The 27,719-nt window shown below is 43.0% G+C and overlaps 1 protein-coding gene and 1 long non-coding RNA gene across 5 annotated transcripts; one reads left to right on the forward strand and one right to left on the reverse strand.

The window, feature by feature from the left end:
* The first annotated feature begins 137 nt into the window (after positions 1–137).
* Positions 138–3,595, forward strand: LOC122880577. Its single transcript, XR_006378969.1, has 2 exons — positions 138–281; positions 372–3,595. It is a non-coding gene; the product is annotated as an uncharacterized LOC122880577 (long non-coding RNA).
* Positions 1,105–25,579, reverse strand: abhd18 (abhydrolase domain containing 18). 4 transcript variants are annotated; one of them, XM_044205857.1, is made up of 15 exons: positions 24,285–24,570; positions 23,979–24,139; positions 22,869–22,977; positions 19,678–19,762; positions 19,481–19,581; positions 18,594–18,669; positions 17,906–17,990; positions 16,510–16,537; positions 13,835–13,973; positions 13,497–13,586; positions 12,198–12,299; positions 11,390–11,628; positions 10,094–10,230; positions 4,999–5,161; positions 1,105–4,199 (listed from the first exon to the last, which is right to left on the reverse strand). In XM_044205857.1, exons 3-15 carry the CDS (start codon positions 22,958–22,960, stop codon positions 4,142–4,144), a joined length of 1,395 nt encoding a protein of 464 aa, XP_044061792.1. In that variant the 5' UTR covers positions 22,961–22,977; positions 23,979–24,139; positions 24,285–24,570; the 3' UTR covers positions 1,105–4,141. The 4 variants fall into 4 exon arrangements, with proteins under 4 accessions (XP_044061792.1, XP_044061794.1, XP_044061791.1 ...); XM_044205859.1 differs by lacking the exons at positions 23,979–24,139; positions 24,285–24,570 and adding an exon at positions 25,424–25,579 and having other exon boundaries at positions 1,105–4,195; XM_044205856.1 differs by lacking the exons at positions 23,979–24,139; positions 24,285–24,570 and adding an exon at positions 25,424–25,579.
* Positions 25,580–27,719: the final 2,140 nt, after the last annotated feature.

A 27,719-nucleotide genomic window follows, 5' to 3' on the forward strand; every position in this document is an offset into this window, starting at 1 on the left:
GCCTGCCGCCTGCCTGCCGCCTGCCTGCCGCCTGCCTGCAGCCTGCCCTGCAGCCTGCAGCCCGCTGCCTGCCTGCCTGCCTTGCCTGCCTGCCTGCAGCCTGCCTGCCTGCAGCCTGCTGCCTGCAGCCTGCCTGCAGCCTGCCTGCCTGCAGCCTGCCTGCCTGCAGCCTGCCTGCCTGCAGCCTGCCTGCCTGCAGCCCGCTGCCTGCAGCCTGCCTGCCGCCTGCCTGCAGCCTGCCTGCAGCCTGCAGCCTGGACAAAGCAGTTTGGGACCGTATGGTAAGACTTTCGTCATGTTTGTGAGTCATTATTGTTAAGTTGGTCAACCGCACAGAGCACAGTAGAAGCTCACACTCATCTCTTACACAGGCCAACACCAACACACCACGACAGACACACCTCAGTTCAGTCTGCTGCAGTAACAGTTCGAGTGCAGGCTGAAATCCCCCAAACTAACTAAGCTCCACCCGCAGCTCCGATTCTCCCTCCTCTCCCTCCTCTCCGAGGATCACACGCAGCATCAGGAGGCCAGACGATGCCGCGAATCAGGAAGCGCACGCACACACGCGCGCGCGCGCCTGGATTACGGTTTATAACATCCCATCAGAATTGGTTTTGACACGGAACACGCAGTGACAGACCTCTTGCTCCATGTGATCTGGGATAAATGTGAGATTTAAAAAGGGTACGTTGTTTAATGACCGAATGGACAGGCTGTAAAATGGTAGGTTTATTTTGAAAATCCGTTATTTTTGAGTTGGTATGCAAAGGTGCTTTCTACTGAACCAGTCATCATCTATCTTAAACATTCAAACTAACAAAAATCCTCGTCTCATCATCAAAATAACGCCTTAGTTTATAATAAATCCATGAACAATAGTCCTATCATTTCTTCCCTTAAACAATACATCTGCTGTGATTCTAGAAGTGTGGTGCTCCTGTGTGTGTGTGTGTGTGTGTTCATGCTGCAGCAGTGCGGCTCACTGATGTGACAGTGGAGCTCTGTGGCTCAGAGGAACGAGCTCCATCACACAACACGGGCTGCTCGCTGGCTGCTCTGGCTCTGCACATGGGATTTGCTGACAAGAAGAAAAATACAGAATTTGACCGGAGTTCTTTTATTTTGGAAGAAAGTGTCATTTTACAGATGTGACATTTTGCACAGCAGTGTGTTCTGGACCTGTAGCACCACCGTCTCAGTGTAGAAATCTGAGCACGTCATTTTAAAAAGGCACTCACTTTTATGGATCCTACTAACAACAGATGTTTGAGTCAAGCAGGAATAATATCATTCAGTGCTCACTTCCACAAACTGTACAACTGTATAGAGAGAAAGAAATCAAGCTGCTGACTTTGCTGGAGCTGTGGTGGACTACAAAGAGCCTGGTCAGGACAAAGAAGATTACATTATATAAAAGGGAAGTACAACAACATGGCACGGTTAACTGGAGGATGACTGTGGTGAAGACAAACATTACGGGGGGGGGACTTTAACATCACCTGCTCACTGATTGTAATCTGTATGTGGGTCATTCTTCCCCCCTCTGACTTTTTCCTTCTGCTGCATTTTATCAGCTCAGTGTGAAATTTGACTTTTGTGTGAAAATGTTGTTGCTAATCTGGTAGACACTAACATGCTAACAGCAACATATAGGCCTGTTTGGGAACCAATCAGACGACAGAAAACCATAAAGCCACGAGGAGAGCGAGAGCCCGTCACAGCTCATCAGACGGTCTGCTGTGATGGCAGCTGCAGCTCGGTGCTGCTGTTCTCTGCAGACACGTCTGTTGGCCTGTCTGTTGGCCTGTATGAGTTCACATGTAGTCAGTCTGTCCCATCAGAGCAGCCGAAGCAGCAGTCAGCAGCTCCTGTCTGCAGTGGACCCGTGGACGGACAGACAGCTGTCTCTGGATCACTGTGAGACTGAAGGAAACTTAGAAACTGCAGGATTCTCAGGCAGTCTAAGTCTGTCTAAGCTGATTCCTGGAGGTTGATTCTGGACGGACGTCAGAGACGATGATCTCCTCTGGACTAGATGTGAGTTTCATGTTGAGTTATGACTCAGATCCACCTCCTGCGGTATCTTTGCCTCCCCTCCAGCTCTCCGGCGCCCCCCTGGGGAGGCTGCAGTCTTTGTCCTGCTGAATGTCCATGTCTGTTACAGACCGTGTCCTGTCCTTTCACCAGGGTTAAAATGCCGTCCGGAGCGAGGAGCACGGTGAAGGTTGCATCCCGTCCGAATGGGGCTTTATAGGCCTTTTTCCCAGCAGGCATTTTGACATGTCACAGCAGGGAAAGCACAGGTGTAGTCAACAACATTAATGACAACATGCCATTTAGATCAGCCAGTTGCAGGGCCCTGCTATCGTGCATGACGTGCGCTGCCATGGCCTGCTGGGACACTTAATGGAACTGATGCTAATAACTAATGTCTTTAGTTCCACCTGTGCTTTTCCTGCTCTGACGTCAAAAATGTCTGCTGTGAAAAAGGTCTATAGGCAAACGGTGTACATACACTGTCATCAGCTGCAGAAAGCAGCATCAGCAGGCTCTCACAGGACCATAACCGTGGTTTGGCATGTTTTAGCACATTTACTACAAATCAGTTACACTTTACATCCCAGCTACCCATTTTCCAAACCATCATTTCTGTACAATATGAAAATAAATGCTTGAGTTGTGTACTCCATCACAGTAAACATCAAGTCTGTATCCATTTTTTGTCAGTTTCATTGTAATTATGAGGTGATTTACTGCAGAGGTTTCAAACCAAGCTGCACTTGAACTGTTCTACCAGGCAGCAATAATGAAACTTTGACAAAACTGAAAGCAGAATTGATGTTCACTCTAGATTACACTACTCAAAGTAAAGTCAAAAGCCATCCAAAAATCTCAAACATGTACAGCATACATCCAGAAATGTTGAAGCGTACATGATTTGTAGTTAGGGAGCTCAGCGGTCCTTTAAAGACAAAACAACATGTTTGCTGAGTTCAAGTTTGACTTTCCCTGGCTGTTGTGTGAAAACATCCACAGCGACAGACAACACAGACGGCCAGAAGGGCTGACCTGTCAGTTTGTTTCCACACCAGCTGCCTCTGTGTGGTGTTTGTATTCCAGTGCATGGCCTTAATGAACAGCAGTGTATACAATACGCAGTGCAACATATTAACATTATCAACATGTCGTCTTTTTTCTTGCACTGCAGACACTGTTGTTCTGTCTCTGAGCTTCTCCTTAAACTCAGTCCTGACCTCCGTTAGTGGCTGATAAAACAGTGCTGGAAATAAAACCTTCCACACCCATCCATGCCATAATCATATCTATCTATCTATTCCATGTTTAAAACTCATTACCATCATATGGACACACAGTTGGCAGTTGGAGGGAGATTGGTTTCATTCTTTCAACACCTTAGTGCTGATTATATCTAATCACTGAGAAAACTATGGTTTTGGGTTTGGGCCCGGCCCCTGCTGGAACCAAAGCCAGGACAACAACAGTGGACGCAGTGCAAGTGACGCAGGCAGTCGTTTTTTATCATTTGAAGACAAAAAAAAAGGAAGAAAATGAAACATGTTCATACTGCTCACATCAGAAATGTAACCAATTCCATTGCTAATTGCGTAACCGTGAAATTTGTTGTAATTATTTATTAATTATTGTATTTCTCTGTTATGAAATCAGCTTTACAGTGAGCTTACCTTCTTATATATACACGTCGATGTAATTCCTAACATGCCCATAAGTGCCTATTATTGTCTGTTAACACCAGTTTACCAAAGTGAAACTAGAGGCCCGAGTGTTCCTCTGACAGCCACATACTGGCAGGAACGTCCCACAACATTTTTGATACTTTTACACTTTCAGTCCCTTACATCTGTTTGGCTGAACCAGGGCCCACACCGTCCCCTTTGTACAAGTTGGAAATGTAAAGAATGAATAGTGACTGTGCTCAGCTGACCTTTATCTCAGGATAGCCTGTAAAGCTCAGACACATCGTGTCTCAGCAGTAGAGATCTTAACTGCCATACTTTCTGCTGAGGCTTCTGGTCTGTGGACAGGTGTTGCTTTTTCCAATGTCCAGCCACAGGTCCCGGTGCTGTTACAGGGAGGAACGGGCTGCAGTCTGCCGTGGCTAGTGCAGGTTGGGATACTTCAGGCAGAACCTGTCGAATGCATCATATATGGCCTGTCTGGAAATAAAACACATATGCAATCAATTCTAAAACAACACAGCAAGAGTTGCATGACTAAGAAAAGATCATGTACGTCTGGGATTTGACCACCTCAACTTTGAATTTGTTCTTTTGCCCATGCAAAAAGAATTCCACCCCATTCATGCACATGAAGATGGACAGGACATGTGTCAATCAACAGCTGTCTGACATAGTGTCAACAAAAAGTGAACATAACCATCTTTATAAGGATAAGCTTTATTGTACAGTGTGATGCAAAGTGGATTTACATTGGATTATAAGTGTAAGTCACCATTTTTGGTTATGAAGTTCAGAGTCAAGTCCCAAGTCAAGTCTAACAAGTCCCAAGTCAAGTCTGAGTGCTAAACTTTGTGCTTTGAGTCCTAAACAAGCTATTTAACCTAAAGGAATGCAATTTTTCATTTTTATACAGAGTACATTTACAGAATGAATAATGAATGCTTTTGAAAATGTGTCTTTAGTAGTTTGTTTTAAATAAACTTTAAAAGAAAAATGATCAGGTGTGCCTTCGTTAGTTATGCCTGTGGTCTGGGGTTCAAATCCCTTATCAAACCCATTTGGGAAAAAACATTTGCAACAGAAGTTAAAGTTTACAGATTCAAGACGTCCGATGTGTAGTTTGTGGTGGCTGTAGACAGTTAACGTCTAATTCATGCTGCTACAAAGGAGCCAAATATGGAGTGTGTCCCTAGCCAAATACTCACCGGCTCTGAACCTCACACACCTGACACCTGACCACACTCATCTTTTGATATTCTCTGAGTCAGTAGTTTACCTGAAGACGTTCTGTTTGAACAGGTATGCACTGATGTGTCCTCCATTCAGATATCTGACTTCACATCCTGGCCAGATCTCCTGCAGACTGAGGACCCCTGTACGAGGAATGTAGGCGTCCTCTTTGGCCTGGACCACGATGATGAGACTGGTGTCTACCGGGACTAGGACAAATGGAAGGACAGATTCCATTTATTTGTGTATACATGCTGCCACTGGGACATACAGACGGGGGACAAATGAAAGGAGAAACCTGAATGAGAGAAGAAACACATCAGATGCAGCTGCCTCGGCGCAGCAGGGCTCACTGAACGCTTTGGTGAGGATAAAAAAGATGTGACGAAAATGCTGCGGCCTTTACAGTCACCTGATCTCAACCCAGTTTCACACCTGTGGAAGGTTTTGGACCAACGTGTAAGACAACTCTCTTCAATTGTTCAATAGACCTTAACTCTCAATTTGACTCTGCAGGCATAGCTGCCCTACTTAGCCGTCCACCGACTCTCAAGACACCATCTTCAAACGCTGGATTGAGTTTGTATATGTGGCTTGTCCTTTTCACATTCTGTCCCTTTCGGAGACTGGAAAGATCCTCTGGGAATCTTTTCCTTTGACAAGATGTGATTATCTCCAGCTCAGCTTCCCTTCGCTCCTCCACGGAGGGCGAAACATGGAATGAATCCTTGATACTCTGCAGCTGTTTCTCCAGAACATCCCTCTGTTGCCTCTCATCTGACCTCGACTGAGCCAGCAATACATTGACCCCTGCCCTCTTCTTGCAGATACTAGGATCCAGCCCATCACTCTTTTCAGATGATTCCAGAATGAGGTAGAATTGATTTCTTTGCCATGAAAAGCATTAGCCAAAATTTTATTGGGACAAACTGCAGATCTCATTATGGGGGAGAATCCAAGCTATAAAAATGGTTATAGCTCCCAAACTGAACTACCTTCTGAGCATGTTACCTCTAAGTGTACCAGTGACCGCATTTCAGACTATAGATAAAATGTTTAGCCAATTTATTGGGCTGGGAAAAGGGCTAGGACGAAGTTAACAAGACAACACAATAGAATGTGGGGGGCTGAGACTTCCTAATATGAGACTTTACCAGGAAGCATTCTAGGGGACTCAGATAGTCTCCCTCCTCTCAAGCAGAGATGACAGACCTTTGTGGGTAGATACAGATGAAGAACTAACGCCCCATTCAGGGCAGCAGACTATCTGAGCCAGTGTCCAAAAGCTGATATCCAGAAGAGATATCAATAATCTCACACTAGGAATATCTGGCATCATACACACAAGAAAGAGATCATCCCCCTTCCTGGCAGGATCCGCTTCAATATGGTATAATCCCTCCCACCATCCCTCCTAATAATAGGAGGGATGGTGTTCTCCTGCAGAGAGTGGCACACTAAGGGGTTTGAACACACTGGATGTCTCTATCATAACAATGCCTTAAGAACATTTGAAGAACTGAGAGAACTCTACAATCCTCAGAGAAAAGACTTCTGGGGATTCCTCCATCTTTGCGACTGTCTGAATAAGGTAGGCCAGTTACCAAGTCGCCTACCTTATCTTCTATATGCTGTAAATGGAAATTGTTTAGTGGTCTTCCACACCTGGCAGGTCAAAGAGACACGAGAGACAACCCTACCTGCTCTGAATGGTACACAGCCCATCAGAAACGGCCTCTTATGAACCACTGATATACATAATAAATAGGAAAATGGACACCTATACAGAAATCTGGGACCCATTCTTAACACAGATCAGGAAAATGTAAACTAAGACAAGTCTGATGTAGACACAATTTAAAACCAAGTCGACATGTTCAACTGGTGGGACGGGAGAAAACTGTTTCCTTTCATATTAAGTATTCACTTAGCTATGTTTATATGTCTACATGAGTGTATGTGCATATGTTTACAGGGTATATATATATATATATATATATATATATATATATTATACAGTATCTTCATTATTATTATTGTTTTTTGTATTTTTAATTTTCAATTTTAATGTAATTTTTTGTGAAAATCCACGTGTAAAGCGCATTGGACTGCCTTTTTGGATGTATGTGAAGGAAATAATAAAAATCATAATTTTGAAAAAAAAAAAAAAAAAAAAAAAAAAAAAAAGCCAAGATACTTCTTTTGACTTCAGGATCATCTTGTTCTGGTGGTTCTCTCAAACCATCTGGATTTGTAGGACATTGCTCCTCTGGCAGCATCAGGAACTGTGGACCTGATATCCATTTTGCAAGTCCCCTTGAGGCAAGATCTGCAGGGTTGCATAAGGTGCTCACATATGTCCACTGAGCTGCATGAGATATTTTAAGGATCTTTGAGGCCCTGTGTTCCAAATCTGGATGTCTCAATCTTGATGTACTTCAGCACTCAGGTGCTATCAGTCCAAAACAGAGTCAAGCAGCAGCATCTGGAATTCCTTTCTCCACAGATACGTGCTGCTACTACTGCTGCCGTTAGCTCCAGCTGAGGAATGGTAATTAGCTTTGAGGGAGCCACCCTGGCCTTTCCCTTGATAAAGACACTACACAGTTGTGCACTGGAGTTGCTCAACAGCAAATAGGTAATAGGTTCCATAACCAACTTCACTCGCTTCTGCAAAATGGTGTAGCTGAGCAGTAGTCCACAGGCTTTAAACATTGGCTGACTTTGAAGTCCTCCAGTAGGTAGAGCTCCTGTATCCATTTTGTCCACTCCATTGCAAAGGGTGCAGGTATGGGTATATTATTCACGACGGTGCCACCAATGGACGCCTTCGGTGTGTTGATGCGCACTGTTTTGTCTTGTTTTAATTGTAAATTCAACTCTTCTCTTTCACCAGAGGAGCTCAGGAACATCAGGGAAACACCTCCAGCGAATTAAATTTTCCTCACATCACCCGTGGAATTATTGGACACCTCATCAAAAGGTGCCATCACCTTTGTCCGTGTCCAGTAAGATGCTGGAGGAGAGGGAAACGCCGGTGCGCTTATGCATCTCCGCCAGCACGGACTTCGCACACCGTTACCAGGAATATTTCAGCTACTGGTGGAATGAACGACAGTGCAATGCAAATGTGCCCTGCTCCAAGTTTGGATTACATTTAGTTTGGTACAACGTGCTGTACCATTAAATAACTTTAGGAAATAGCAAAAACTACAGTCACTGTGAAGTAAATATGGTTGCTCACACACACACACACAAGTTTGTGTCACTATCCCCGTGGGGAACAGTCATTGATATAATGCTTTCCCTAGCCCCTTACCCTAACCTTAACCATCACAACTGAACGCCTAACCCTAACCCTAACCTAACCGTAACCTGAACCCTAAAACCAAGTCTTAACCCTGAGAAAGCAGTCTCTACCTGTGGGGACATCAGTATTTGTCCCCACAGTGCATTCAGGTTGAAGTCCCCACCGGGATATAAGAACATGAAACAGTGTAGCATTCCAAGAGTTGGTCAGGTGGTGCAGTGTTCACAGTAAATAATAGAGTCATGGAACAATGGGACTGCAGTCCCCAGCAGCATTTACATGTATCCTCTACTGCCTACTTTTGGCCTATTATGCAATTCATCTCATTTCTGTGATGTTTTATAATAATGTAGACTATAATAATTGTAGACTGATTCTTTAATATTTAGGTACTATAATAACTGCACTGTTTTAGTTTTGTTGTAGTAGCGCAATGATACAGGCATAACTTTGTCCAACTTCAAGTGTATGGAGGACCAAAACTGCCAACACTAAAAATAAATAAATAAATAAATAAATAAATAAATAAATGACTCAATAAATTAATTAATATGCAATTAAATGCACCAAAACTAATATTAAGAATAAATGTAGGCATTAATTGATTTATAAAATGTGACATAAATTGATATGTCTGTTTTAATTTGCTTCTGTATTTATTTACCTTTGTATTAATTCCCCTATTTATTTACTTTCCCATTTAATTTTCCATGTATTATTTTCCTTTTGCATTTCTGCTTCATTATGCAAATGAGAGGGCTGTCATTCAAAGTGTGTCATGCGGTCAACTTTTCGCCTATTGGTTGATCGACATCAGAGTGCATAGATCAACTAGACATGCCTCGCTCCCACACCGGTGGCCAGGCTCACTACAGAAACGGCTCCCTCCAGTCAGGAGATCGCTAGAGAACTCAGGCTCTTAGCTAATCTAGCTAAAAATAACACTGTCAGTCAGGACTATTTACTTTTTCGTGTGGACGCTCTGGCTGACAGTGTGTTTCAATTAGCGGCAAACACAGACACAGAGGTTGACTCTTTTGTTTTCAATCATTTGGAGGAAGTGGCTCATTGCCTGAACATGTCCGTATACCACACTAATAATGCTGGGACAGTTGGGTGCCCTCTTCATATGCTGCCTGCGGAAGCCCTGGAAAGGTTTTTGCTCGCAGGTTTGTCTATTGGTGACATAGCAAGGCTTTTTGGGGTTGGTGAAAGTTCACCAGTGGTAACGAAACAGTTCACCGTCGGATGGCAGAGTATGGCATAAGGTGAGTGTGTATGCGAGGTCTCGGGGTGGGTTGGTGTTGTGGTAAGTTACAGGATTTTATGTATTTGTCTGTAAGAATTTCAAAATTATAGCAAGTGGTGTTCCGTCAAAACGTAAGCCAATGTAGCTATATTGCTACGATTGTTGAAAATGTATCTACAACTATCATTGTTTAAAATGTACTTCTGTCTGTCATAGTTTGGTAGTGCACTGGATATTTTACCAACGATATGCTGTACCACACTGGGAGGGTTTAGTAATAGGGGACCCTGATAGCACACATACATTTGCCTGATGTAGGCTGTAGATCTTGTCTTGCTTTCAGAGGAGGAACATCAGGGAACATGCGCTTACAGGTTAGCACTCCTCTCCTCCCCAGACAGCACATAAGATAAGGCTGTAGATCCAATACTGCAGTCGGCTGGTGCGAGTTGTCCCGACGTAGTCTGCAGATCGTTTTAAAGTCGTGCCTCCGTAGAACTCCCATGGAATGCCTACAGCGGACCTATGTAGGCCAGATGCTCTTTAGCCTGTAAATCTGTCTGTCTGCACCATAAAACTTACCAGAGAAGTTGGCCATGTGTGTACATTCGTCCATCACTCCCTTCATGAAGCATATAGACTCTCTATGTAATGATGGCCGCCAGCACTTGGCTGAATCCGTCTTCTTCCCATGCAGAGTGTTGTTTGCATGAAGGCTTCTGAGAAAAAAAAAAAAGATTTTAGATGAAACCTGTGTCACTGGAGCGACAAGTAACAGTAGGATCCTGAAAATGAAAACAAGTCAGTTAAACTAAACAACAAAAACTGAAGCATAGTGCGGGTTTACTTCCTGCATTGTATGGTAATTAGATTTGATTGTGACAGCAACGATTTATGAGTAAAGTAGTAAGTCATCTCCGCAACACAATAATTTGTGAAATAAGTGAAACTTTAGACAACTGTAACTAAATATTGTGGGACACTAAATAAAAAAAGGGATTTTTTTCTGGATCAGTACTTACCAAGTAGGGTGTTTTTTTAAGCTTTAGAAGTAGTACAAAAATGTGTTAACAAAATCTTAAACTGTGGAAAACAAAGATTTATCTGTTGCTGGTCAACAAAATCAGTAATTTATCTATTACATACAGTTTCCACAGGAAAATCCCTTTGTCAGATTTACTTCTGATTTCTAATTAGTGCCCCGTAACCTGTATGTCCATGTCCATAGTTGCACATACTGTGCCCATACAGGTTTGTACTGATGTTTAGACCATGACAGAGCATAATTATTGCCACTACAGTTGTACTAAATGATATACATTCACTGGACAAGAATCTACTGTTTGTGGAGCTTTCTCAGGCTTTGGATACTGTTGACCTGCATTTTACTTAAATGTCTAGGTTTGGATGTTTTTGCTCAGAACTGGTTTCATGCACGTTTGTCCGACAGAACACAGGTGATCTGTACCGATGGCCTCAAAACCACCTCCCTTGGGATAAATGAGGGGGTACCACAAGGGTCTGTTCTCAGGAATTACATGTTGAATAATAATAACACATGTGACAACAATTCCATCTATCAGCACAATGTGCTAGAAGCCCTAATTATAGATTATGTACATCAGATCAGACAATACATTCAGTACATACTGTACACAGTAACTAGGTGTTCAAATCTCCTCACCTTACCAATGTATACACAAGTGATATGTTTAACATGTGTTGTGTCAGTTGAAGCATGTGGATCATAAGTCCAGAAAACAAAACAAAAAATGCATTTTTGAGCAAAAGTGGATATCACAAATATGATATTTGAAGCCGTGTCCTTAAAAACGGCAAAAACACATTCGGTAGCTTCTAGTCACAATAACTGATTACCTTGGTAGAGCGTCCAAGCTCGTCCCACTGCTGTTCACTGATAAGAATTGGTCTACTCTGTCTCCAGCCCCGCCCCCTTCAGGGCCTCCACCAATCAACAGGCCTCGTCCAGCCTCAGCTTCCCCTCCAGCTCTGGAGTTCTGGCCCACTGACGCTCTGTCGTGTCCAGACAGGCCCAGCAGATGCTCTAAAGAGTCCGCATTCTTCACAAGTTCTGGACCCATCTTAAAGGAATCAGCCTGATAGATGTGGATACACAGACCAAAAGACAGACACAATGCATTGATGCTCATCAGTGTTCGTGTGTGTGTTTGGTAGGGGGGGGGGTAGTTCTCCAGTAGAAGGCTTGTTGCTGCTCTGATGCTTGGAGAGCTTCCTTAAAGAGCCACATCTAACTGCAGAACCATTTATACATGTTGGAAATGGAAACACAAAATTCCAAATGCCCAGAGCCCAACAGAGCTGGTCAGTGTCATTTCATACTGACGTGAAACACAGAAAAGCATGCTAATGTGAGCATCTGTGAAGCTACAATAAGCAAATGTTTACATTAAATTGGTAAGCAATTATCTTAGTCATAACTGATCAATTTTCCTATGATTGATTATGACAGCTTGTCGATTCGGTACCGATAGTTTCCACATTTCTACTAACTCATTAGCATTTTTAATATCCTTATCGAACCAAGCCAATTGTAACCTTGGCCGCCCTGGTTCTTTTGAGAAATTCGAACACCACATAACAATTCTAGACATTTTCAATCACTATGTGAGAGTATGAGTAAGTGAAGAGTGGAAGGCTAACGTACCCCACAGTACTCCAACAGCTTAATGATTTCCTCTTCAAACACTGAGTTAATGGCATACTGCTTCTCCAGCTCTGTCCAGTTCACCGCTTTACTCAGCACTCCCTGCGCGCACACACAAATCAAGCTGATCATTTGACCAGCACTACCTGTGCCGTGACATTACAGCAACTAGTAACTCAGATGGACATGAGAGACACTGTGAATGAGAGGGGACCGTTGCTAAGCATGGAGCATTTTCCTTCATGGAGAGGAACTTTTGAAAAAAATTGAAACAAAATGAACAGTCTCCCATTAGATCCCATGATTGGAGACATTATAGTGTTTAAAAATGTGAATTCGACTTTCTTGCTCTGTAAAAACTTTCAAATTGCCCGTTCGTTTCTATTACAAAATCACAACAAAATGTCAACATTTTCAAAAGAAATGGATGAAATTTACCTCGTTACCAAATGTCCTTTGTCTGACATTTTGATGAAACATTCAAAACCATAGCATATACAAAAGATTTATAATATCTCTTGCTACAGAGTTTATGTTCATGGGAATGCAGTTCATTATCATTGTTTAGACAGAATTCATTAAGGCAGTTTGATTGAAACTTTAACACCGTTCTTACTGTGTTTTATCATACTTTTATTGACAGCATCCTTTCTTATTGCATTGTTTGCTGGTATGGAAAGTCTAAAGCACTGTTAAGACCTGTGGAAAAATCATGTGGTTGCAGCCGACGGACTGGGCTGACAAGGTCTGCCAGGATCGTTCCCATCCACCAGCAGTAGAGTTTCAGCCACTACCTTCAGAAACCCCCCAAAAAACGCCTTTATTCCCATGGCAATAACACAGTTATGTGGTGGTAGTATTCACGATTTTAGTATGTTGGGGTGGGGGGGTCAGGGGATGCAGTTTCTGTATTTATTCATTCATGATTTGAATTGCCTTGACCGAGGATGGTAGGACAGCTGATGTAGTGTGAGATGTGTCCCTGTGCGCTCTAACACAAATGTCCTCTCTGAGGACAGTACAGTTTTCTAAATTAAACTTAAAGGCACGAGTGAAAAAACATCAGAAATGTAGATTTGGAAGGGTTCAGGGTGAAACCACAAAGCTACAATAAACCTTTCCTTGTTTGTATTCATGGGTCTTCTGATGTGACCTTCAGAATCCAACCAATCAGGCTGCAGTTTCACTGCACACTGTCACAGCGTCCATCGACCAACAGGGAGAGAAAAGCACTGAACACTGATCTCACTGATCACTCCTTATTGATCTACTGTATGTCAGGTAGAAAGAGTGTGTTACCGTGGTGAAGACACTAGAGGCAGTGGACCAGGACAAACAGGGAACCAGAGGGATGGGCTTTGACCAGTTAGTCACTGCCAGGGACGCCATCTGGACACAAAGACAGGATTAGGAATTATACTGGAACCCCTTGCATTTGTATGCAGGCTTGCATGCAAAATATTTACTTTCAAAGTTTAAGCTACGTGCTGGTGACTAAGGGTCTCCAGGATGACAAGCATGCTGAATAGTTATTTAGTGCAGTACTGGTCGAATATGTGGATTTGATAAAAAGAAATCAAAGAGAAAACTACTTCAATAAACAAAATGGCAGAATGTGTGCTGTTTTGGTGACTCACATATCCTCCCATGGAGATGCCAGTCATTCCTAGTGGCCAGTAACCTTCTCTCTCCAGCCAACGGAGAAGCACTGTTGACTCCAGGATCAAAGCCCCTCCCATCACAAACAGGTCCGACACATTCTTTAGACTGGACCGCCTAAAATACTCACAAATAATGGCCCCGTTTACTTAACACTGAATTAATCCCAACTTTAGAGCAACAGTCCACTGAAAATCTTGCCAGGTGGCTAGGAGCAGTTTGGAGCTCGACCCTTCACAGAGGGCGGCAGCCTGGATTCACAGCAGTCAGAATGGATGTCATGAGAAGAGGGAGCGTCGAACCATCCATAAAAACATCTCAAATCACTCCTGTAGCATAATCCACTTCTCCGCTCAGCCCCATTTTCATTATGTTCAATTGTTGCTTTGCCAAATAAATCTTTAAATATATATAATATTCTATCTATAGCTTTAAGACGGTGTAGTCCCTCATTCGAGTGTTCCATCGTAGAAAAGGTTTCAGTCGTAGTCATCTGGACACTGTTTTCAGAATCAAGACGTTTCGGCTCCCATCCGGAAGTCATTCTCAATTGTGAAAATGGTCTGAGAACTCAGAAATTTAAGCTACTCTGTGTTGCTTAAGCCCCGCCCTCGGGGGAGCCGAAACGTCTTGATTCTGAAAACAGTGTCCAGATGACTACGACTGAAACCTTTTCTACGATATCTATAACTTTGTCATCCTGAGTGTCCATACTGTAATTTTACTATGTTGGTCTCTTCTGTACACATGACATCTATTTCCTGTCTGCCCGTCCTGGGAGACGGATCCCTCCTCTGTTGCTCTTCCTGAGCTTTCGAACATTTTTTCCCCTTAAAGGGGTTTTTGGGGACAGAGGGTGTCGGATGCTGTACAGATTGTAAAGCCCCCTGAGGCAAATTGTGATTTGTGATATTAGGCTGTATAATAAAACTGACCGGACTTAAGCTTCATTGGAGCTTTGGAGCTATGAGATGAGGAGCCGAGCCGCACGCAGAAGTGGTGTATTTAGCTTTGTTGTGGAGAAACTGTGAGTTTGGACCATGTTTGCTGGGACTCTGGGTCTCCCATGGGATCCATCATAACTGCTGTGAATCCAAGCTGACAACAGCTGCCGTCCTCTTTGAAGGAGCAGGCTACAAACTCTCAAAAGATTTTCAGTGAAGTAAAGTTCTAGAGATGCAACTGCAGGATAAGTGTTGCACCGGGTCCTCGGTCCAGTATGTGACTCGTTCTCTGCTAGATTTTCCACACCTCCACTAAGGCAGGGTGTTGAATCTCATTATGTTTGTGGTGCCTACTGACATGTGTCTGTAGCACAGAGTATCCAAAACTGTCTAGTACATTCATTTTGTATAACATAACATTTTTTGGCTGGTCCAAAGTGATGTACAAAATGATGTCTGGTCAGATTCATAATCTTTTGATCAGGACTTTTCTGATTGAAATTGAACTTCTTTCAGTTTTAGACTGAATTTTATTTTAGACAAAGTTCTTGGACAGCTGCTTGAGTTTGAGAACTTTGGCTTTTAGAAGAAACATGTCTATATTTGTCAAAGTGAGGTATCAAAAAAACTAGAATTTTGGTATCTGCATCAACACAAGAGGCGCAACTAACAACTGATTGAATTATCGAATAATATGTTGATTATTAAATCGAGGAATTATTTAGTCTATGAAATGTTAAAAAAATTGCATTTACAATTTCTAGTCCAAGGTGATGTCTTGAATATGCTGTTTTGTCCAACTAATCATCCCAAACCTTCAGATATACTGTCATATATGACAAAGAAAATTAGAAAACGGTCACATTTCTGGAACCAGAGAATGTTTGGTATCAGTGCTTGAAAAATGACTGAAACGATTAACTGATAAAATAGTTGCAGATTCATTTTCTTTCAGTCGTTTAGACAACGGATCGTTGCAGCCTTAAGCACAAGTTTAGATACATTTCAAACAATAGCAGAAACAAGCCTACAGCAATCACTGAATTAAACGTGTGCTTGAACAGCACAGTGAAGTGGTGAAATCTCATTCTATCTAATGTTGTGATGTTTGTATAATGTGTGTGTGATGCTGCTGTGTCTCATAAATTCAGCAAGTGAAAGCCAAAACAACTGATTTAAATATCAACTACAAACCTAATGCAAGTTGTAATTCTGCTGTTTTTACATGTTGATAGATTTTTTTAAAACTCAAATATCAATATCAGCTTCAAAAATGCCGTATCTTTTGGGCACTTCTGCCTATATACTAACCACAAATAACCAGTCCAGTACAGAAAGCAGCACAGGTGTTTGCTGTACTAAAGACATGGTCTACCAGTCAGCTTCCTTACAAAGAGCACAATCCTCCAGAACCTGACAAACTGGACACTGTTCACATTTCTTCCTTTCAGATTTCAGTCATCCGAAAAGAACCAAAATATAGAGTCAGAACAGTTAGCATGAGGTCATGGATGGAGCCATCAAATGCAAACTCAACATATTTGTCAGGCTTCTCGTTTTGTTTCTCATTTTTAAAACTGAAAAGCTTGCTTTATCTACTGCTGTCTGAAATTAAAAACCCAACCAATTGCCAAATTGGTAATCAATCAATCAATCAATCAACCAACCAACCAAGTAAGTCACTAGTGTGTGAAGGGGAATTAACTTACAGTTGGTCTTTGGGTTTACGGTAGCCATGTAAAAGGTCAGTCAAGGAATAAAAAATGGTCCCAGACAGCATACATCAGATAAAGAGAACAAGAAGACACAGACACACGACATCAGACGTTGGTCAGAACAGATTTCTGAATTCTTTCCTCAGCTTCATGTGTGAGTACGTCCTCTTTTATACTTATCGATTCATGTGCTTGTTTCATCAAGATTCGCTCTTATTGTGTTCATTTTGATTCCAAAGCATCAGCAGTGCTAGCCTGTTAGCCTACTAAGTATTCAAGGTACAGGGTTAACACGGAATATACACACTTAAAGGGCCACCACTGATTTTACACATGAAACATGACTGTTTACAAGTCATAAGGTGTACTACTAATAATGTCTTCTGTGGTTCCGTAGCAGATTCGACAGGTCTGAGAAATAACCCTGATGATGTCATAGTGATGTCATCAGGGTTATCTCACTTTGGATTTGGAGACTACAGCTGCGTTTCATTAGTCATTCAACACGCCCTGTTAGACGTCCCCTATAATATATATTATATATATATATATATATAAGAGATTTGCAACAGAAGGATTTATCTTAAGTTCTGAAATTCTGTTGGGTGTAATACATTGGACGCCATGAGATACATTATAAAGAAGCACGTCGGTTTCTGGCACTACATCACTCTGCTGGCAGTCTGCTGATTTTATCAACAACAGCAAACTAATGCAAAGCAAAGGCAGAATAATGTTTAAAACGTAAATTAACTATTGTAATCAAACACTCTCCAAACTGTTTAAATCTGCATCAAAACATCAAAACATTGATGCACTGATCTATAAATGAATATGAGTGAGTGTCCACAGCTGCTTCATACTGTATGAGAAGCTTCTCCTTCAGTTCATTAAATCCCTGCAGCCAGCTGAAGGCAGAAGGATATATGCACATATGCGAGCAGCCCCTGACTGGAGAAGCGCTGCTGCACACACTGTCCACTGTGTTTCTTTGATTAAATCAAACACCAGGCCGCTCCAGAATAACCCCACACACCTCTACACGCTGCCTGTTTATGCAGGAGACGGCAGATTACAGCGGCTCAGTGTTTTTGGAGCTTGAAAAGTCAGGATACCTTGGCCTACGCTGCTTTGATTTTCACAGCTTGACTGAAGCGCAACACCATATCACTGGAGGGCCCCTTAAATGCACCTTTTATCTTTTCAAACCGCACACAAATGTTTCCAAGAATAATTGAACCTTTTGTAGTCTGGTTTTGATTTTATCTGACCTAAATCAAAACTATACACGCATTTAAAAATGCCTTAATATTAAGTAGTTAATTGGAGACTGTCCAGCAGAATTATCTTCAAGGTTTCCAACATAAAAAAGAATATGATAGAAGGATATAATAAGGGTTCTCCAGAAGCAGTGAAGCCATTCCTGCCTCTTTGATCATGGGCCTGGCCATCAGGGTCCGCCGACGCCAGAAAAACTACACACACACACACACACACACACACACACACGTACGTCATTAATACTTAAGAGTCAGAAAGTACAGAGAAAGAGGATCAGGTTAACTTCACAGCAATCTGTCCAGCATTCTACTGCTAGAAGGGTAAGGGTCCAAAACATTGTACCAACTGATGCAGCTCTAAACTGGTTCCCATAGCGTCAGCTGCATTTTCTATAATCAGTATTGATCAGCGCCTGTAGGGATCTTCTTGTTTGTTCCTCAGCGGCCTCTGTTGTCTGCTAGCCAGCTCCACCTTTCTGGTATGGGAAGATGGCCGCTTCCAAAGGGAACACATGTACACAAAACCCAGCTTGTTGTTAAACACGGTCTTGGATTCTCAGTGTGGTTAAGAATAAGCTTCAGTGTTCAGTGCGAAACATTACATATTAATATTGAAGTCATTCCTATAGAAACACATGCTAATGGAGAAGACCATCAACAAGAGAAACAAGGCCAATATCAGGACCTCAGCCTCAATACTACTTCCTGGATCTTAGCCAGCATTTTGTGTTTGGCGGGGCTGCCTGGGTACACTTTAAAGTTCAAGTAATGTTGAGGTTAAAAGGGTTAGAGCCTTACATGGTCTCCTGTCCCAGCCAAGTGGATACATACAGGTCTGTTCTTCTGCCACCTCTTGGGAACTATAAACTGGAACCTGAAACAACACACACACTGTGAGGACTCACTTGGATACCACAGCACACACACACACACACACGTCATGCTGCGTGAAACTCACTAGACGAAGCTAGATGTGGCAGCAGTCAGTGCTTTAACAGGAACAATGCACAATACATTTCTAATGACCGTTTTAATTCAAAAGGCCACATAAATGGTTCGGCCCCGTTCGTCTCGACCGGCAGCAGCATTATGAACTCAAACAGTCAGCATTATTTGGTTGAGAAAAATGATGCTTTTAATGAAAACAAATTACCTGCAATAAACTCTTATTGTGAAAAGAAGCAGGAGAAAAAAACATCTCATTATAATGAGCTGTGTTTCAAACATTAGTTCACAATTTCATGGTAATACGACATTATGTCATATGACATATGATATTTATTTCATCATGTCTTATTTATGAACTTAATATTGAACACTTGGGTGGTCTATACTGCGCTACCAAGCTGCCCGTCCCTTCCTCCACCCCTACACCTCCCACCCACCCACCTGGCACCTTGGACATGGAACGATGTGAAGACCTGACTTCTTTCAATGTCTCGTCCTTGCATGAACTTATTCTACTTCACTGCTTTAGTATTGAATGGACCCTTTGTTTTTAACAAGTATTCTACGATCTGTTGCAACTTTCTGTTCAGGTTTTGTAATTGCTATTTTCCTAAGCTCGCATTTCACCAGAAAGAGAACTATCCCTTTACAGCTTCCAGTGATCACAGGGCTCACATTAGCCGCTGCGACATCATCACGTTAGCAGCAGAAGTAGAGGACGACATCATGTTCTGTACCTGGCTTTGACGGCCTCCGGTGGCAGGATTCCAGGAACCAAGTGCTCCAGAGGAGAGATGAAGAACCCATCGTGGATCTGACAGTCAGCGTGCTCCTCTGTCTGGGCACAAAGGCACAAACAAACACACATGTCTGTGAGAATGCAAAAAAGAAATAGTTATATTAGTGAGCGGTGAAGAGACAACAGATGGAGTACCTTGTTTATGTAAACTGGATAGTCCTTAGGCACCAGAGACTTGCACTTCTCTCTGTCTCCAATAATCTTACGGAACTCAAAGATCCTGCAAAACACCAACAAGTGGGAACATTTCAGTTCAACATCAGCACAGATCCACCGGTTTCATCACTGACTCCACAACAGCTCATGAACTGGCTGGACCGTGACCTCAGAGCTACATCGTGATAAATTGTCACAATTTGATACTGACCAACATAACAGTCATTCCTAAGACATATGTACATGGCATTTCATGTCACTGGTATTAGTTTGTCTGATTCATACAGTAAGATTATTTAGGTTTTCTGGACATACACTCCGACTGTACGGGTGCAAACAGGAAAACCTACAGCTTCTCTCTAGAAATAGAACGTGTTCAATAGCAACTTCTACCTCTTCTAATGTCCGTCTTGGTGGCCATTTTAAAAAATATTCTTTGTTTAAGAAAATATTAGGTCTTATAGACTATTTAGGGTTCTGTCTGCTAACACCATCACACTCAGATCCACATTTTGACAAATTCTCATCTGGCTCCAGTATCCAACAAAATAAATAACGTGATAAAACTGAAACTATAGGCTTCAAATCACCCCTTCAGAAACCAACAGATGACATCACAGATAGCCACCATGTACTTAATTTATCTGACCTGTATTATAGTGTATTATAGTTTGATTTGCTTAGTGCTTCTCTTCCTGTGTGCACTGAGGTGACAGTGAGCTGCTGTAACGACAGAGTTTCCCCTCGAGGATCAATAAAGTGTTTCTGACTCTGAGACGCCAAATCAATGCTCCCTCGCTGCCGAAACCTTACAATATGCTTCTTGTGTTGTGGACTATTCAATGCACTTTTGAGGTTGTCTCCTTAGAAAAACAAACCTATAGTATTGCTGATGCTGGACTTAGCCATCATAGCACCCACACTCAGCCCTTTCTCAGTCTGTTAGATAACATTTTAAACCTATTGTCAGTCATTGCAAAGCAGTTGTGGAGGCAGAGTTGCTGTTGCACACAGCTATTTATGTAGCAACACATCTGCAAATGGAAAGGATTGGCCCACCTCTGCTTTTCCCCCTGGTCAGAGCAGCATATTCCACTTTCGAAGAGCACAATAACTAATCCCAGTTCTGCTATACCCCAAATGTCTACTGCAAGCTGACAGGTTTGAATGAATAGTCGACTTTTGTGCCTTGTTTCTGAAGCATTCTGCTCACTGGCATGGAAGCACAGATCGTCATCTGATAAGGGGAGAAGACGACACTCTTTATTAATCCCTCTAGGGGAAATTCAATTTTTTCACTCTGTTATTTTACACACACAGGGCCGAAATACACACACTACACTGAGTGAAGACAGAACTGAGTTATGAAGCAAATCTTTCTGGTCAATCTTCATCTAAGCAAGCCTCCCCTATGATCATAAGCCTTAGGTAGCGTCAGACAGAAGGAGACTGTGTAACAGCAGAGAGGGGCTCCTCCTGGAACATGGCTCCTCTTTTTTTCCTCTACTTGTGTCTTAGTTCCTCCCAGCGGCGCCTTAACTCCTCCCACTGGTGTCCTGGCCCCTCCCAGCGCTGTCTTAGCATAACATACACCTGTGGTTCCTCGCTCTAAGCTCCTCTGGATTTAAGGGATTGGAACATCCTCGATGATGGTGGAGCTTGATCAATTTCGAAGCACCCTTGGTTTCTCCAGGGGTGGCTGGTACCACTCGTCAATCCTGTTGAGCCGGTTCAGGCACGATGCCCCCTGTATGCCTGCCTTTGTTGGTTTTCCTGGCAGGACTGACCTGGCACGTATTTATCAAACATTAATACGACACATTTTTTAAGCAACTCACTAATGTGTAGAGGGAACCTTTGCTAAATCATTGTGTCTGATTGGCTCTTCCTCCTTGAAGACACATCTGCCGCATCGTTAACTTTTTTTTAAACTTTTTTTTCTAGCCGACTTATTGTACGATATATGGACATGACCTGGATCACTTTTGCTGACCTCGATATTGCCCGTTGTGTTTACATGCGTGTTTGTTTACATAAGAATGTCACCAACATGTTAGCCGACACGATGCCAGAATGAACGGCAGTTTTCCCTGCTATTATAAGACTTGGGCCGCAGCGCTTAAGCGTTTTTACTGCCGAATTAACAGAAGAAAACTATGCTGAGACATGTTTTGCTGTCATTTCTGGTCGCGTTGCTTCTATCCTCTCGTCGTCAACTCTCTATGTGGCGTTTCACCGTGGGGGAAAGTGGTAAAAAATAATGAAACATGTATTTTTCCGTTGATGATGGAGTAACGCATATCGATCGGGCACTCGCGAGTATTGATGGGTACTGAAACCCTGTCTTAAACAGCCCCCGGGGCTAAATCATTAAAGACTGTAGTATTCAGAGCCGCTGCAGCCTCCTGCTGTCTGTGTCGGGCTGAGCTCGTCCACACACAGAGCGCAGTCAGCGGTCAGCAGATCAGACAGGCAGCGGTGGAGATTACTTGAGTTCACAACAAATGCAAATGAAACCATGAATACTGCTGTCTACCAAAGACTCCTGAAGGAGAATGTCCGGCCATCTGTTTGTGACCTCAAGCTGAAGCGAACTTGGGTTCTGCAGCAGGACAATGATCCAAAACACACCAGCAAGTCCACCTCTGAATGGCTGAAGAACAAAATAAAGACTTTGCAGTGGCCTAGTCAAAGTCCTGACCTGAATCCTATTGAGATGCTGTGGCCTGACCTTAAAAAGGCAGTTCATGCTCGAAAACCCTCCAATGTGGCTGAATTACAACAATTCTGCAAAGATGAGTGGGCCAAAACTCCTCCACAGCGCTGTAAAAGACTCATTGCAAGTTATCACAAACGCTTGATTGCAGTTGTTGCTGCTAAGGGTGGCCCATCCAGTTATTAGGTCTAGGGGGAAATCACTTTTTCACACAGGGCCATGTAGGTTTGGATTTTGTTTTCCCTTAATAATAACAACCTTCATTTAAAAAACTGCATTTTGTGTTTACTTGTGTTATCTTTGACTAATATTTAAATTTGTTTGATGATCTGAAGCATTTAAGTGTGACAAACATGCAAAAAAAAAAAAAAAGAAATCGGGAAGGGGGCAAACACTTTTTCACACCACTGTATTTCTAGCTGTATTCTGTTGTGTTCTTTTTTTTTTTACGTACCTCTTGAGATCTTCAGGCTTCCCCCATCCCCCAATGAAGAGTTTGGTGAGGAGTAGCCTTCTGTAAAATACATCCAGTCTGCTCACACCCATGGACTAGCACCTGACATCTACACAGAGACACACACTTGATTAAGAATGTGCAGCATAATGTAGCATAACAGCTGAAAGAAGTCAGACTCTCATGTGGTCTTGTGTGCCAAGTAAAAACACTACCAGCCCAGCACAAAAGCTGAAGCAAACAAGTGGCTAGCAAAGAACATTGAGCGTCTAGCAGCCACAGAGGTACTTTTGTCAGAGGCATGTTCCATGTGGTCCAGATACTTATACTGCCACCTTTTTATGTTTGGCTTCAAGTTTTACTCTTGCATTGCTTAAATTATGCATGCTCTTTGCAAATTAAATGATTTTCTGAGATACACAACATTTGTTTGTGTTCGATGCCAGAAAATAATCTAAATTAGTAAGAATATTTTTAGGTCGTTTTTTTTATTGAAGAAATCTGCGAGAGGTTTGAAGAGTGGAAGATATGATTTTATCTTATACTTTATCTTATCTTATACTTATACCGACAGGATACTTAACTTATTTCTGACCTGTTTTATAGTGTTTATTTTTTTCTAGTACTTTCTCCTGTGTGCACTGACGTAAAGACGAGCTACTGTAACAAAGAGTTTCCCTACAGGGATCAATAAAGTATTTCTGATTCTGATGTTGCAAGTCCTCCACCAAACACACACAACACACACACACACACACACACACACACACACAGAGGCCCCGCGAAGCAGTGGCAGACAGAATGACATGGTGAAGTGTTAGGTACTAGGTGGTAACGTGTTTTGAACAACAAGACTTGTGTGATGTTATACGGTGTCAAAATGTTCAGTCTCCTTGCTGGTTGTTCCAACATAGTAAGAATAACGTTACCGCTTTTGCCGTAATGTATCTTAAAGACTGATTATTAGTTATTATTAGTTTTGTAGAACATCTAGATGACGCTCAGGTAACTTCATGGACCGCAAATTTCTGTCACGGGTTTTCATGGGTTTTTCTTCTCACCATCTTTGCTAGTTTTTACTACCATGGCCGACGTTAAGTTGTGCCTCACCTGCACCGCGACCATGCCCCTCTTGGATGCACACGAGTCATGCTTCCTCTGCCTGGGACGACAACACCTGGAAGAGGCCGACCCACTCACACGTTGTGTGTGCCCAAAAATGGTGCTAATTTTAAGTCAGTCAGGGTCTGTCTCCTCCCGCCGCACTCCCCCTGGTCGGTAAGAAAAACGGTTGCCATTGTCTGAGAGAGACAAACTAACAGCTAGCCTGCATGATAGGTGCTATGCTGGTGCTGCTCAGGGTGTAGCACTCGCTAGCAACATGGCTTTCTGGGTGTGCTCCCTCGACAAACTCACCCACAAGAGGGACGAGCTGTCGGAAGCGGAGATCGCATAAGTCCAGACCTCGGCCAGACCATGTGTTCCACTCCAGTGGGGCAGAGAGCCCGATTGAGCGGCTGGAGGAAGCCAAGAATGCATCAGAGCAGCTGGCTCCTTAGCTCAGTCCTCAGCAGACACAGCAGCCACGGTCCCAGCCCCAGCGCCCGCATGCGTCTCCCAATCAAACTTGTCGCCCTCCCAGTGACGGATTGTTACACGATGTGGGTTCTGCGGTCTTCTCCCTGCCTGGCTGGACAGGACTCTGCGGAAATATTATGCTCTTCAATTCTGCCACAAACCTCCACCGTTCAGTGGCATTCTTCAGACCACCCCCACACCCCACCCCACGTCCTCCCCTTCGGAGAGGGTGGCTCTGGAGGACGTTATAGTCTCTCTCCTCCACTAGGGGTCCATTACGGCAGAACCCAGGTTTTTTCCCCCCATACTTCCTGGTGCCAAAAAAGTCAGGAAGCATGAGACCGATCTGGGATCAGCGCATTCTGAATGGATTTATCACGCACCCCGTTTTATAGTCTATGGCTGCACTTAGCATCTGCACCGTAATGACACAAATAGAGGAGCAAGAGCATGATGGTGCTTTAGCTCACATGCCGCCCGGAACGATGAGCATTAGGAAGACAGCAAATCTAACATTACCCACCTTTTCCTGGAATCTAGTCCCGTCAGAATGGCGCTTTAGTTTTGTGGTAGCTTTCAAATGCGATAAATACAATATTATGAGTGATGCACTGAGGTATGTAAGTTATAGCTTCTGAAGAAGTTGGTATACAGTAACATTACATGGTTAGCTGATGTCAATGATTAACTTAGACTGTTCAAAATGACAAAGTGTAACCTAGCAGTAACTAACGTTATATTATGTCACATATTTTAGGGTGGTGTGTAGGAACATGAAAACCAATGCCACTATCGCACACATTGGCTCTGACAGGCTACAAAAAAACATTTCCCTGTTGTCCAAAGTTCAACTTAGCTAAGTTAGCTAACAGCCTTGATCATTCACTGCGGATGGTTTCAGACGACGGAGAGACAGGCGGGGAGTTTGTGAGGCAGACACACAGGTGACAGAAACAGTAACGTTGACGTTACACTACCTCAGACTGAACACGGACGTGTTATCCTTGTTGTGGAGCTCTTCGCACGGTTAGCTAACCGCTACCGTCCTCAGAGGGCGAATGACACGGACTCTTTGTCAAGCTGCCGGTGCGCATCCGCTCACACCACAATATAGTGTGCCGGCACTTCCGGTCACAACATGCAGCTACTCTTAGCATCATAAGCATTCAATCACGGCTCACTGGTCATGTACACGTTAGTAATATAACACAAATATTTAAATAGAAACGTAGCTTTTATGAGCAGTTCATGAAAATCCAGTAGATGCTTTTGCTAGTTACTTTGTCCCTTTAGAACAAACTAGCAAATATCCTTTTAGATAATATGCCTAAACCCTGCAATACTGTCTAGTTATCATATAATATAAATTCAAATACCACATCTTAATTACCTGCTCAACTTGGATAAGCGTTACCTCTCTTGTTAAAGGGCCAGTTCATTCCAAAATCAGAAATACATATTTCTCCTCTTACCTGTAGCGCTGTTTATCCATCTGGATAGTTTTGGTGTGAGCTGCAGAGTTTTGGAGATATCGGCTGTAGAGATGTCTGCATTGTTGGAATATAATGGGACTATATGGCGCTCGGCTTGTGGAGCTCAAAGCGCCAAAAAATACATTTGAAAAACTCATGATTTCCAGAAATCCTGACCCGGTTACTGGAGATAATCCGCAGATTTGTTGTGAGCGGTTTCATTAGGAACTATTTTCTCTCTACCGATAGTTCCTGCATCAAACTGCTCACCGCTCTGAGAAAAAACCCTTTCCTGTTTCAACATGACAATGCCCCCGTGCACAAAGCAGCTCCGTAAAGAAATGCCTTTTCCCAGTTTGGTTGAGTGGCCTGCACAGAGCCCTGACCTAAACCCCATCCAAACACCTTTGGGATGAACTGGAACTCTGACTGTGAGCCAGACCTTAGAGACCCCCATCAGTGTTGGACCTCATTAATGCTCTTGTGTCTGAATGGGAGCAAATCCCCGCAGCCAGCATGAAACTAAGAGTGGAGGCTCTTAGAGCAGCACATTAATTCCCATGGTGTCAGAGTCACATGTTCAGCTACCACACCTGGCTGGAACGTTTGGGTGTCCACATGCTGTACGTTTTAAAAAAGACGACCAAAAATGCAAAATACCAGTGATGTCTTTTAAAGAACCACCTGTTTTACATGCTTCAGCCCATTTCATACAAATCACATGTATTGCACTTACCAATATCATTTAACGTGCTTTTCCTACCTTCGAGACTTTTCCATGTGGTATGAAAGTCAAACCTTGAACACTTCAGACTCACTTGAGACAGGTCACATCCTGTCTGCTTCGACTGTGGTCAAAATGATGAAACAGTTCGACATGCGCAATACAAAAACACTCATGGTAAGTCAAAATGAAGAGAAATGAAGTCATAATTTGGACTAACCATGTGTACTTTTATCATGTCTACATTTGACTCTTTACCTGACAGAAATGGGCTTCCACACAATGCAGTTTGAAGTCCAAACTAATTTGAGAAGTGTGCCCTGTTTCAGAACATGAACCCAACTAAAAGAAAAGCAGACTTATTGAGTGACCTTCTGTCTCTAATGCAGCTAATACTGCTGTGCTGGAAACTCCACGGATTCTTCCACAACTTAAAACAGACAAACGTTTAACAGTGTCGGCTACTGTAGGTCCCATTACACTGTTATTGTAAGAGGTTTATTAAAGTCATCCAGACAACTCCGTCAACCTGCTTGAAAGACCGGAAGAGACGGTGTAGTCCCTCGTTCGTCCAGGAGTGTCCCGTCGTCGTAGTCATCTGGACGCTCCCATCCAGAAGTCCTTCTCAAACGTGGAAATGGTCTGAGAACTCAGAAGAGAAGACTGGAAAGACTGGAAGAGCGTTGTTTGGAAGTTGATTCTGTGTTGCTCTGGGAGCCAATGAAGAGATTTAAGTACGTCAGCAATATATTTGAATTAGCTTCCTGTTGTTGGAGTAAACCAGCAGAGAGAGAATTACACAAGTCAACCTGGTAGGGGTGAACGCGTGAACCAGTTCCCTAGTAGCTCAGGAGAGTGATCCTCGAACGTTTGATGTGTTTTTGCAAGTGATTACAGCTGCTCTAATTATGGTACTGACGCGGCCTTCAGAGTTAGAGGAACTATTACAAGCAGTTTATCTTTCGCCACCTGCACACATACTGATATCACTGATACAGATAGCCGGCCTGTTTGCAGGACTAAGAAATGTACGGCTGCGTTGCCAAGTGGGAGCATGTAGAAATGAAAAAGCAGCGG

Source organism: Siniperca chuatsi, linkage group LG8 (assembly GCF_020085105.1).
Source record: "Siniperca chuatsi isolate FFG_IHB_CAS linkage group LG8, ASM2008510v1, whole genome shotgun sequence".
Lineage (NCBI taxonomy): Eukaryota > Metazoa > Chordata > Actinopteri > Centrarchiformes > Sinipercidae > Siniperca > Siniperca chuatsi.

What these genes read in the sequence shown, in the direction of transcription:
- abhd18 (XM_044205856.1), bottom strand. Translation starts at nt 22,960, where the DNA reads ATGGGTGTGAGCAGACTGGATGTATTTTACAGAAGGCTACTCCTCACC. An exon ending in TGGCTGGGACAGGAGACCAT is followed by an intron (nt 17,991 to 18,593) that starts GTAAGGCTCTAA and finishes GTGTGTGTGTAG; the next exon opens with TTTTTCTGGCGTCGGCGGAC. An exon ending in ACACATGGCCAACTTCTCTG is followed by an intron (nt 5,162 to 10,093) that starts GTAAGTTTTATG and finishes CATTTGTCCTAG; the next exon opens with TCCCGGTAGACACCAGTCTC.